General features: G+C 67.8%; 1 protein-coding gene across 1 annotated transcript in view; it reads right to left on the minus strand.

Moving 5' to 3' along the window:
* The window catches only part of FAM120C (family with sequence similarity 120 member C), a 47,558-nt gene extending 35,815 nt beyond the window's left edge, over window positions 1-11,743 (minus strand). The window contains 2 exon segments of the mRNA XM_089770453.1: window positions 9,365-9,611; window positions 10,492-11,743. Of these exon segments, the coding sequence (XP_089626579.1) occupies window positions 9,365-9,611; window positions 10,492-11,580 (1,336 nt within the window). The 5' untranslated portion in view covers window positions 11,581-11,743.
* Between the last annotated feature and the right edge of the window lie 1,694 nt (window positions 11,744-13,437).

Consider the following 13,437-nt stretch of genomic DNA (forward strand, 5'->3'; position numbering starts at 1 on the left):
CCTCCCATGTGCCCCCGACCAGAGAGACCTTAGAGACCCCCCACCCCTCCCATGTGCCCCCGACCAGAGACCTTAGAGACCCCCCACCCCTCCCATGTGCCCCCGACCAGAGACCTTAGAGACCCCCACCCCTCCCATGTGCCCCCGACCAGAGAGACCTTAGAGACCCCCCACCCCTCCCATGTGCCCCCGACCAGAGACCTTAGAGACCCCCACCCCTCCCATGTGCCCCCGACCAGAGACCTTAGAGACCCCCCACCCCTCCCATGTGCCCCCGACCAGAGACCTTAGAGACCCCCACCCCTCCCATGTGCCCCCGACCAGAGAGACCTTAGAGACCCCCCACCCCTCCCATGTGCCCCCGACCAGAGAGACCTTAGAGACCCCCCACCCCTCCCATGTGCCCCCGACCAGAGAGACCTTAGAGACCCCCCACCCCTCCCATGTGCCCCCGACCAGAGACCTTAGAGACCCCCACCCCTCCCATGTGCCCCCGACCAGAGACCTTAGAGACCCCCACCCCTCCCATGTCCCCCCGACCAGAGACCTTAGAGACCCCCACCCCTCCCATGTGCCCCCGACCAGAGACCTTAGAGACCCCCACCCCTCCCATGTCCCCCCGACCAGAGACCTTAGAGACCCCCCACCCCTCCCATGTCCCCCCGACCAGAGACCTTAGAGACCCCCACCCCTCCCATGTGCCCCCGACCAGAGACCTTAGAGACCCCCACCCCTCCCATGTGCCCCCGACCAGAGACCTTAGAGACCCCCACCCCTCCCATGTCCCCCCGACCAGAGACCTTAGAGACCCCCACCCCTCCCATGTGCCCCCGACCAGAGACCTTAGAGACCCCCCACCCCTCCCATGTCCCCCCGACCAGAGACCTTAGAGACCCCCACCCCTCCCATGTCCCCCCGACCAGAGACCTTAGAGACCCCCACCCCTCCCATGTGCCCCCGACCAGAGACCTTAGAGACCCCCCACCCCTCCCATGTCCCCCCGACCAGAGACCTTAGAGACCCCCACCCCTCCCATGTGCCCCCGACCAGAGAGACCTTAGAGACCCCCCACCCCTCCCATGTGCCCCCGACCAGAGAGACCTTAGAGACCCCCCACCCCTCCCATGTCCCCCCGACCAGAGACCTTAGAGACCCCCACCCCTCCCATGTGCCCCCGACCAGAGACCTTAGAGACCCCCCACCCCTCCCATGTGCCCCCGACCAGAGAGACCTTAGAGACCCCCCACCCCTCCCATGTCCCCCCGACCAGAGACCTTAGAGACCCCCACCCCTCCCATGTGCCCCCGACCAGAGAGACCTTAGAGACCCCCCACCCCTCCCATGTCCCCCCGACCAGAGACCTTAGAGACCCCCACCCCTCCCATGTGCCCCCGACCAGAGACCTTGCCTGGAGACCCCCACCCCTCCCATGTGCCCCCGACCACAGAGACCTTAGAGACCCCCCACCCCTCCCATGTGCCCCCGACCAGAGACCTTAGAGACCCCCCACCCCTCCCATGTGCCCCCGACCAGAGACCTTAGAGACCCCCCACCCCTCCCATGTGCCCCCGACCAGAGACCTTAGAGACCCCCCACCCCTCCCATGTGCCCCCGACCAGAGACCTTAGAGACCCCCCACCCCTCCCATGTGCCCCCGACCACAGAGACCTTAGAGACCCCCCACCCCTCCCATGTGCCCCCGACCAGAGACCTTAGAGACCCCCCACCCCTCCCATGTGCCCCCGACCAGAGACCTTAGAGACCCCCCCACCCCTCCCATGTGCCCCCGACCAGAGACCTTAGAGACCCCCCACCCCTCCCATGTGCCCCCGACCAGAGACCTTAGAGACCCCCCACCCCTCCCATGTGCCCCCGACCAGAGAGACCTTAGAGACCCCCCACCCCTCCCATGTGCCCCCGACCAGAGACCTTAGAGACCCCCCACCCCTCCCATGTGCCCCCGACCAGAGACCTTAGAGACCCCCCACCCCTCCCATGTGCCCCCGACCACAGAGACCTTAGAGACCCCCCCACCCCTCCCATGTGCCCCCGACCAGAGACCTTAGAGACCCCCCACCCCTCCCATGTGCCCCCGACCAGAGACCTTGCCTGGAGACCCCCACCCCTCCCATGTCCCCCCGACCACAGAGACCTTAGAGACCCCCCACCCCTCCCATGTTCCCCCGACCACAGAGACCTTAGAGACCCCCACCCCTCCCATGTGCCCCCGACCAGAGAGACCTTAGAGACCCCCACCCCTCCCATGTGCCCCCGACCAGAGACCTTGCCTGGAGACCCCCACCCCTCCCATGTCCCCCCGACCACAGAGACCTTAGAGACCCCCCACCCCTCCCATGTGCCCCCGACCAGAGAGACCTTAGAGACCCCCACCCCTCCCATGTGCCCCCGACCAGAGAGACCTTAGAGACCCCCCACCCCTCCCATGTGCCCCCGACCAGAGAGACCTTAGAGACCCCCCCACCCCTCCCATGTGCCCCCGACCAGAGAGACCTTAGAGACCCCCACCCCTCCCATGTGCCCCCGACCAGAGAGACCTTAGAGACCCCCCACCCCTCCCATGTGCCCCCGACCAGAGAGACCTTAGAGACCCCCCACCCCTCCCATGTCCCCCCGACCAGAGACCTTAGAGACCCCCCACCCCTCCCATGTCCCCCCGACCAGAGACCTTAGAGACCCCCACCCCTCCCATGTGCCCCCGACCAGAGACCTTAGAGACCCCCCACCCCTCCCATGTCCCCCCGACCAGAGAGACCTTAGAGACCCCCACCCCTCCCATGTGCCCCCGACCAGAGAGACCTTAGAGACCCCCCACCCCTCCCATGTCCCCCCGACCAGAGACCTTAGAGACCCCCACCCCTCCCATGTGCCCCCGACCACAGAGACCTTAGAGACCCCCCACCCCTCCCATGTCCCCTCGACCAGAGAGACCTTAGAGACCCCCCCACCCCTCCCATGTCCCCCCGACCAGAGAGACCTTAGAGACCCCCCACCCCTCCCATGTGCCCCCGACCAGAGACCTTAGAGACCCCCCACCCCTCCCATGTGCCCCCGACCAGAGAGACCTTAGAGACCCCCCACCCCTCCCATGTGCCCCCGACCAGAGAGACCTTAGAGACCCCCACCCCTCCCATGTGCCCCCGACCAGAGACCTTAGAGACCCCCCACCCCTCCCATGTGCCCCCGACCAGAGACCTTAGAGACCCCCCCACCCCTCCCATGTGCCCCCGACCAGAGACCTTAGAGACCCCCCACCCCTCCCATGTGCCCCCGACCAGAGACCTTAGAGACCCCCACCCCTCCCATGTGCCCCCGACCAGAGACCTTAGAGACCCCCCCACCCCTCCCATGTCCCCCCGACCAGAGAGACCTTAGAGACCCCCACCCCTCCCATGTGCCCCCGACCAGAGAGACCTTAGAGACCCCCCACCCCTCCCATGTCCCCCCGACCAGAGACCTTAGAGACCCCCACCCCTCCCATGTGCCCCCGACCACAGAGACCTTAGAGACCCCCCACCCCTCCCATGTCCCCTCGACCAGAGAGACCTTAGAGACCCCCCCATCCCTCCCATGTCCCCCCGACCAGAGAGACCTTAGAGACCCCCCACCCCTCCCATGTGCCCCCGACCAGAGACCTTAGAGACCCCCCACCCCTCCCATGTGCCCCCGACCAGAGAGACCTTAGAGACCCCCCACCCCTCCCATGTGCCCCCGACCAGAGAGACCTTAGAGACCCCCACCCCTCCCATGTGCCCCCGACCAGAGACCTTAGAGACCCCCCACCCCTCCCATGTGCCCCCGACCAGAGACCTTAGAGACCCCCCCACCCCTCCCATGTGCCCCCGACCAGAGACCTTAGAGACCCCCCACCCCTCCCATGTGCCCCCGACCAGAGACCTTAGAGACCCCCACCCCTCCCATGTGCCCCCGACCAGAGACCTTAGAGACCCCCCCACCCCTCCCATGTGCCCCCGACCAGAGACCTTAGAGACCCCCCACCCCTCCCATGTGCCCCCGACCAGAGAGACCTTAGAGACCCCCCACCCCTCCCATGTGCCCCCGACCAGAGACCTTAGAGACCCCCCACCCCTCCCATGTGCCCCCGACCACAGAGACCTTAGAGACCCCCACCCCTCCCATGTGCCCCCGACCACAGAGACCTTAGAGACCCCCCACCCCTCCCATGTGCCCCCGACCAGAGAGACCTTAGAGACCCCCCACCCCTCCCATGTGCCCCCGACCAGAGACCTTAGAGACCCCCCACCCCTCCCATGTGCCCCCGACCAGAGACCTTAGAGACCCCCCCACCCCTCCCATGTGCCCCCGACCAGAGACCTTAGAGACCCCCCACCCCTCCCATGTGCCCCCGACCAGAGACCTTAGAGACCCCCCACCCCTCCCATGTGCCCCCGACCAGAGAGACCTTAGAGACCCCCCACCCCTCCCATGTGCCCCCGACCAGAGAGACCTTAGAGACCCCCCACCCCTCCCATGTGCCCCCGACCAGAGAGACCTTAGAGACCCCCCACCCCTCCCATGTGCCCCCGACCAGAGAGACCTTAGAGACCCCCACCCCTCCCATGTGCCCCCGACCAGAGACCTTAGAGACCCCCCACCCCTCCCATGTGCCCCCGACCACAGAGACCTTAGAGACCCCCCCACCCCTCCCATGTGCCCCCGACCAGAGACCTTAGAGACCCCCCACCCCTCCCATGTGCCCCCGACCACAGAGACCTTAGAGACCCCCCACCCCTCCCATGTGCCCCCGACCACAGAGACCTTAGAGACCCCCCACCCCTCCCATGTGCCCCCGACCAGAGAGACCTTAGAGACCCCCCACCCCTCCCATGTGCCCCCGACCAGAGAGACCTTAGAGACCCCCCACCCCTCCCATGTGCCCCCGACCAGAGACCTTAGAGACCCCCCACCCCTCCCATGTGCCCCCGACCACAGAGACCTTAGAGACCCCCCACCCCTCCCATGTGCCCCCGACCAGAGACCTTAGAGACCCCCCACCCCTCCCATGTCCCCCGACCAGAGAGACCTTAGAGACCCCCACCCCTCCCATGTGCCCCCGACTAGAGACCTTAGAGACCCCCCACCCCTCCCATGTGCCCCCGACCAGAGACCTTAGAGACCCCCCACCCCTCCCATGTGCCCCCGACCAGAGACCTTAGAGACCCCCCACCCCTCCCATGTGCCCCCGACCAGAGACCTTAGAGACCCCCACCCCTCCCATGTCCCCCGACCAGAGAGACCTTAGAGACCCCCACCCCTCCCATGTGCCCCCGACCAGAGACCTTAGAGACCCCCCACCCCTCCCATGTGCCCCCGACCAGAGACCTTAGAGACCCCCACCCCTCCCATGTGCCCCCGACCAGAGAGACCTTAGAGACCCCCCACCCCTCCCATGTGCCCCCGACCAGAGAGACCTTAGAGACCCCCCACCCCTCCCATGTCCCCCCGACCACAGAGACCTTAGAGACCCCCCCACCCCTCCCATGTGCCCCCGACCAGAGAGACCTTAGAGACCCCCACCCCTCCCATGTGCCCCCGACCAGAGACCTTAGAGACCCCCACCCCTCCCATGTCCCCCCGACCACAGAGACCTTAGAGACCCCCCACCCCTCCCATGTCCCCCCGACCACAGAGACCTTAGAGACCCCCACCCCTCCCATGTCCCCCCGACCAGAGACCTTAGAGACCCCCCACCCCTCCCATGTCCCCCCGACCAGAGAGACCTTAGAGACCCCCACCCCTCCCATGTGCCCCCGACCACAGAGACCTTAGAGACCCCCCACCCCTCCCATGTGCCCCCGACCAGAGACCTTAGAGACCCCCCACCCCTCCCATGTGCCCCCGACCACAGAGACCTTAGAGACCCCCCACCCCTCCCATGTGCCCCCGACCACAGAGACCTTAGAGACCCCCCACCCCTCCCATGTGCCCCCGACCACAGAGACCTTAGAGACCCCCCACCCCTCCCATGTGCCCCCGACCACAGAGACCTTAGAGACCCCCCACCCCTCCCATGTGCCCCCGACCACAGAGACCTTAGAGACCCCCCACCCCTCCCATGTGCCCCCGACCAGAGAGACCTTAGAGACCCCCCACCCCTCCCATGTCCCCCCGACCAGAGAGACCTTAGAGACCCCCCACCCCTCCCATGTCCCCCCGACCAGAGACCTTAGAGACCCCCACCCCTCCCATGTGCCCCCGACCAGAGACCTTAGAGACCCCCACCCCTCCCATGTGCCCCCGACCAGAGAGACCTTAGAGACCCCCCACCCCTCCCATGTCCCCCCGACCAGAGACCTTAGAGACCCCCCACCCCTCCCATGTGCCCCCGACCAGAGAGACCTTAGAGACCCCCACCCCTCCCATGTGCCCCCGACCAGAGACCTTAGAGACCCCCCACCCCTCCCATGTGCCCCCGACCAGAGAGACCTTAGAGACCCCCCACCCCTCCCATGTGCCCCCGACCACAGAGACCTTAGAGACCCCCACCCCTCCCATGTGCCCCCGACCACAGAGACCTTAGAGACCCCCCACCCCTCCCATGTCCCCCCGACCAGAGACCTTAGAGACCCCCACCCCTCCCATGTGCCCCCGACCAGAGAGACCTTAGAGACCCCCCACCCCTCCCATGTCCCCCCGACCAGAGACCTTAGAGACCCCCCACCCCTCCCATGTGCCCCCGACCAGAGACCTTAGAGACCCCCACCCCTCCCATGTGCCCCCGACCACAGAGACCTTAGAGACCCCCCACCCCTCCCATGTGCCCCCGACCAGAGACCTTAGAGACCCCCCACCCCTCCCATGTGCCCCCGACCACAGAGACCTTAGAGACCCCCCACCCCTCCCATGTGCCCCCGACCACAGAGACCTTAGAGACCCCCCACCCCTCCCATGTGCCCCCGACCACAGAGACCTTAGAGACCCCCCACCCCTCCCATGTGCCCCCGACCAGAGAGACCTTAGAGACCCCCCACCCCTCCCATGTGCCCCCGACCAGAGAGACCTTAGAGACCCCCCACCCCTCCCATGTCCCCCCGACCAGAGAGACCTTAGAGACCCCCCCACCCCTCCCATGTGCCCCCGACCACAGAGACCTTAGAGACCCCCCCACCCCTCCCATGTCCCCCCGACCACAGAGACCTTAGAGACCCCCCACCCCTCCCATGTCCCCCCGACCAGAGAGACCTTAGAGACCCCCCCACCCCTCCCATGTGCCCCCGACCACAGAGACCTTAGAGACCCCCCACCCCTCCCATGTCCCCCCGACCACAGAGACCTTAGAGACCCCCCCACCCCTCCCGTGTCCCCCCGACCACAGAGACCTTAGAGACCCCCCCACCCCTCCCGTGTCCCCCCGACCACAGAGACCTTAGAGACCCCCCACCCCTCCCGTGTGCCCCCGACCACAGAGACCTTAGAGACCCCCCCACCCCTCCCATGTGCCCCCGACCACAGAGACCTTAGAGACCCCCCACCCCTCCCATGTGCCCCCGACCACAGAGACCTTAGAGACCCCCCACCCCTCCCGTGTGCCCCCGACCAGAGAGACCTTAGAGACCCCCCACCCCTCCCGTGTGCCCCCGACCAGAGAGACCTTAGAGACCCCCCACCCCTCCCGTGTGCCCCCGACCAGAGAGACCTTAGAGACCCCCCACCCCTCCCGTGTGCCCCCGACCACAGAGACCTTAGAGACCCCCCACCCCTCCCATGTGCCCCCGACCAGAGACCTTAGAGACCCCCCACCCCTCCCATGTGCCCCCGACCACAGAGACCTTAGAGACCCCCCACCCCTCCCATGTGCCCCCGACCACAGAGACCTTAGAGACCCCCCACCCCTCCCATGTCCCCCCGACCAGAGAGACCTTAGAGACCCCCCACCCCTCCCATGTGCCCCCGACCAGAGAGACCTTAGAGACCCCCACCCCTCCCATGTGCCCCCGACCAGAGAGACCTTAGAGACCCCCACCCCTCCCATGTGCCCCCGACCAGAGAGACCTTAGAGACCCCCACCCCTCCCATGTGCCCCCGACCAGAGACCTTAGAGACCCCCCACCCCTCCCATGTGCCCCCGACCAGAGAGACCTTAGAGACCCCCACCCCTCCCATGTGCCCCCGACCAGAGACCTTAGAGACCCCCCACCCCTCCCATGTGCCCCCGACCAGAGACCTTAGAGACCCCCACCCCTCCCATGTCCCCCCGACCAGAGACCTTAGAGACCCCCCACCCCTCCCATGTGCCCCCGACCACAGAGACCTTAGAGACCCCCCACCCCTCCCATGTGCCCCCGACCACAGAGACCTTAGAGACCCCCCACCCCTCCCATGTCCCCCCGACCAGAGACCTTAGAGACCCCCACCCCTCCCATGTGCCCCCGACCAGAGACCTTAGAGACCCCCCACCCCTCCCATGTGCCCCCGACCAGAGACCTTAGAGACCCCCACCCCTCCCATGTGCCCCCGACCAGAGAGACCTTAGAGACCCCCCACCCCTCCCATGTGCCCCCGACCAGAGAGACCTTAGAGACCCCCCACCCCTCCCATGTCCCCCCGACCACAGAGACCTTAGAGACCCCCCCACCCCTCCCATGTGCCCCCGACCAGAGACCTTAGAGACCCCCACCCCTCCCATGTCCCCCCGACCACAGAGACCTTAGAGACCCCCACCCCTCCCGTGTCCCCCCGACCAGAGACCTTAGAGACCCCCCACCCCTCCCGTGTGCCCCCGACCACAGAGACCTTAGAGACCCCCCACCCCTCCCGTGTGCCCCCGACCACAGAGACCTTAGAGACCCCCCACCCCTCCCGTGTGCCCCCGACCACAGAGACCTTAGAGACCCCCCACCCCTCCCGTGTCCCCCCGACCAGAGACCTTAGAGACCCCCCACCCCTCCCATGTGCCCCCGACCAGAGACCTTAGAGACCCCCCACCCCTCCCATGTGCCCCCGACCAGAGACCTTAGAGACCCCCCACCCCTCCCATGTGCCCCCGACCAGAGACCTTAGAGACCCCCCACCCCTCCCATGTGCCCCCGACCAGAGACCTTGCCTGGAGACCCCCACCCCCGACATGTCCCCCCAACCACAGAGACCTTAGAGACCCCCCACCCCTCCCATGTGCCCCCGACCAGAGACCTTGCCTGGAGACCCCCACCCCCGACATGTCCCCCCAACCACAGAGATCTTGCCAAGAGAGGCCCCCAATCTCAGGTGTCCCCCCAGAGCAGAGAGAGGCTGCCCAGAGTGGCCCCCCAGCTGTCCTGCCCCGGGGGCCTGCAGGGGGCCCCTGCCGATCCCGCGCAGGCCCCAGCTGGAGGGGGCAGACCCCTACCCAGCAGGGCGGCGAAGATGGGGAAGCTGGAGAGCTTGAGACCCAGTTGCTTGGCCACCTGGTGCATGAGGAACTGGTTGGTGGTGAGGCTCTTGCCGTTCCAGCTCAGCTTGAGGGCCTGGGCGCTGAAGTAGCAGGGCAGGCTGGCCAGGGCAAACTCGGCGTCGTGGGCCAGCAGCCCGTGGAAGCCACGCTCCCGGAAGAAGGACACCACCTCCAGGTGATGGTCCTCCAGGCTCTGGAAGACCTGCGGGGAGGAGGCGGTCACGGCCCTGTGGTGGGGGAATGGGCCAGGAATCGGGGAGCGGAGAATGGGGCATGCCCAAGGCCCCTAGGAGAGGGAAGGGGGGTCCTGTACAGGACTGCAGCGGCTTGCTGGCCTGGCCTGCCCCACCTCTGCCGGGCCACAGGAGGGGGCAGAGAGAGAGAAGCCGTCCCTCCTGAGCGCAGCAGGCAGTGGGGCGCAGCGCTCACCCGAACGCAGAGCTACCCCGGGTACGGAACAGGCAGCTCCACCCAGAACTGCCGTGGAAACGTCTCCAGTGGGTGTTTCTTCCCTCCCCTGCGGCAGCCCATGGCTCCCCCCCGCCATTCCACAGCCCTGCTGCTGGCTGTGTCGCCAAGTCCCCCTGGGTCTCCCCTTACGGTGCACTGGAGCAGAAATCCCCGCTCTCGCCTCATCAGAAGCTCTCAGAGGAAGGCAGCAGCCTCAGCCCTGTTTCTGCCTCAGTTTCCCCTGCTCAGGGCAAGACCCCTGGCACCACCAGGAGACCACATTCAAGGTCCAAAGAGAACCACTCTTGATGGTGATAGAGGAACCCAAAGATACACGTGAACATCAGTCACCCAGCACTGAATTGCAGCCACCTCTGGGGCAGGGCAGCTGGGGAACAGCCGCATATAACACTACGTAGGTAGGGCTTGGCCAGTGCTGGAAGCAATTGCCGAGCCAGGTAGCACTGCTGGCTGGGAGAGGAGCAGACAGAAGGCCAAAGCGCAGGGCAAGGAGACAGCGTGGGGAAGAAGAGGGCATGGAGGCAGCCGGGGGGCTAGGGAGCAGGGTGCTCAGGGCCGGCAGGGGGCAGGGCCTGTGGCCAGGCGGGCAAGGTGCAGCCGCCTTCTCCTACCTGGACCCGGAAGCGGATCATGGCCAGGCGGATGCAGTGCCCCAGGCAGGCGGGGGGCAGGAACCAGGCGCGGGGGGGAGGCGTGCCCTTGCTGCTCACGTGCCCAGCGATGAGCTGGGCCGTCTGCCGCGCGGCCTGGGCTCTGCGGCCCCACTCCGGCAGCCGCTCCTTGCCCAGCCCGCCATTGAAGATGACGGCCAGCTCCAGCCCGCCCTGGCAGAGGCAGGCCTGGGACAGAGCCGCCAGGTAGCCCACCATGGCGTTCCACTGGCCACCGCATACCCAGTCCGTCTGGTAGCCGCCGTACAGCCGCTGCAGGGCCGAGTCCGCGTCCACCAGCAGCCGAGCCGGGCAGGCCGTCGCCAGCCCCGGAGCATGCTGGGAGTGGGCCGCCACCGTCACCAGCCCCGGAGCATGCTGGGAGTGGGCCGCCACCGTCACCAGCCCCGGAGCATGCTGGGAGTGGGCCGCCACCGTCGCCAGCCCCGGAGCATGCTGGGAGTGGGCCGCCACCGTCGCCAGCCCCGGAGCATGCTGGGAGTGGGCCGCCACCGTCGTCAGCCCCGGAGCATGCTGGGAGTGGGCCGCCACCGTCACCAGCCCCGGAGCATGCTGGGAGTGGGCCGCCAGCCCCGGAGCATGCTGGGAGTAGGCCGCCACCGTCGCCAGCCCCGGAGCATGCTGGGAGTGGGCCGCCACCGTCGTCAGCCCCGGAGCATGCTGGGAGTGGGCCGCCACCGTCGCCAGCCCCGGAGCATGCTGGGAGTGGGCCGCCACCGTCGCCAGCCCCGGAGCATGCTGGGAGTGGGCCGCCACCGTTGCCAGCCCCGGAGCATGCTGGGAGTGGGCCACCACCGTCGCCAGCCCCGGAGCATGCTGGGAGTGGGCCGCCAGCCCCGGAGCATGCTGGGAGTGGGCGGCCGGCAGCGGGGGGCAGGGCCCGGGCAGCGGCTGGGGGTAGCCGGCCAGGCTGCAGCAGGGGGGCCCCCCGCGGCCCCCCACGGCCCGGGCCAGCCTGAGCAGGTCGACGGGCACCACGGCGCCCGGGCAGCGCTTCTCCACGAACTCCTGGAAGCCCTGCACCCCCATGGCGGGGGGGCGGGGTCGGGGGGCCGGACCCCCCGCCCCTAGCCGGGGGCTGGCTCCTGGGCTCCTCCCCGCCCCCTCACAGCTCCCAGCGCTCTGGGGCGGCCCTGGCCGCCATGTTGTCGCCGTCTTCTCCTTCTCCGCCCCTTGCTGGCCCCGCCCCCGCCCGGCCGCGGGGCACGGCGGGAGTTGTAGTTTTCTGCCGGGGCACGCCCGCTGGAACGCGCGCGGGCGGGCGGGGGCGGGACTACAATTCCCGGCAGGCCCCGCGGGAGGCGCGGCGCCCCGCCCCGCCCCGTTGGCCGGGCTCCCTTCGCGCGGGCTCCTGGGAGTTGTGGTCCTCGCCGACAGGGCTCGTCGGGAACGGCGCGAGGGGCGGAAGCGGAAGGGCTCGGACTACCACTCCCGTCAGCCCACTCGCGCCGCCGCCTCCGCCATGTTCCCGGGCGCACCGCGCAAGGCGGAGCATGGCCTCATGGGAGTTGTAGTGCGCTCCGGCCGCCATCTTGGCGCGGGCGGCTGCTCGGCCAAGGGGCGTAGTGCGCCTTGCCCGTCGCATGGCCTCATGGGAGCGGTAGTCTCCCCGTTGGACAGACTGGCGTGGACTGCAACTCCCAGCGGCCATTGCTGCCCCCGCTCCCGCTGCGTCCTGGCCGCAGTGCATCTTGGGAAGTGTAGTCCACTAAGGTCCCCCCTTCCCCACACACAGAGCTCCCAGCAGCCTCCCTTACGCACCGTGCTGAGGGAAAGGGGCGGGGCCTCTATCGCCCAACAGCTTCTCTGGGAAAAGGGGAGGGGCCTGACTGACATTACCCAGCAGCCTCTCTGGGAAAAGGGGAGGGGCCTGACTGACATTACCCAGCAGCCTCTCTGGGAAAAGGGGTGGGGCCTGACTGACATTACCCAGCAGCCTCTCTGGGAAAAGGGGCGGGGCCTGACTGACATTACCCAGCAGCCTCTCTGGGAAAAGGGGCGGGGCCTGACTGACATTACCCAGCAGCCTCTCTGGGAAAAGGGGAGGGGCCTGACTGACATTACCCAGCAGCCTCTCTGGGAAAAGGGGCGGGGCCTGACTGACATTACCCAGCAGCCTCTCTGGGAAAAGGGGAGGGGCCTGACTGACATTACCCAGCAGCCTCTCTGGGAAAAGGGGAGGGGCCTGACTGACATTACCCAGCATCCTCCAGGAGACTCCCTGTGGGCTCTACCCAGAATCCTCTCCGGGCAAGCAAGTGGGGTGGGGGTGCTGGAGGGGGGCGGGGGGGGCCAGGTGTCCAACCAGTGTGTCCAGTTCCCCCCCCTGCACCCTCCCCAGCCAGCCCCATTCCCCCCAACACCCTCCTGGCCAGCCCTTCTTCCTGCAGCCGTTTCCTCCCCCCCCCGCTCCCCCCGACCTCCTCCCTAAGGGGGGGGGCCCTCGTGCGCCGGCTGCGAGCTCTGGGCCAGGCTGGCTGCGGGGTTGGCGGCCACAGGGCGAGGCCGGTTGGTGGGAGCTGAGCAGCGGCCAGGGAAGGCGAGGAGAGGCCTGGCGATTCGCAGCCCCGTCCTCAGCCCAGGCCCCCGCTCTGCAGCACAACGGCCCAGCCCTCGCGCTTCTCAGTGCCTGTGGGTACGGCCAGGTCCTCTGCCAGGGAAGTGGAGAGTTTTTGCCTGCTACCTCCGGTCAAGCCCACCTGCGACTGGGCGCTGTTGTTCACCATCTTCATTAATGACCTGGCTGAGGGGAGGGTTGCCTCCTGAGCAAGGTTGTGGCTGACACTGAGCTAAGGGGAGAGGTGGATACGCTGGGGGGCAGGGAGCAGGTCCAGAGCGACCTGGCCACATTGGGGGGTTGGGCCACAAGAAATCGGATGCGGTTCA

This window comes from Pelodiscus sinensis, chromosome 18, assembly GCF_052426305.1.
Source record: "Pelodiscus sinensis isolate ZL-2025 chromosome 18, ASM5242630v1, whole genome shotgun sequence".
NCBI classification, from domain to species: Eukaryota; Metazoa; Chordata; order Testudines; family Trionychidae; genus Pelodiscus; species Pelodiscus sinensis.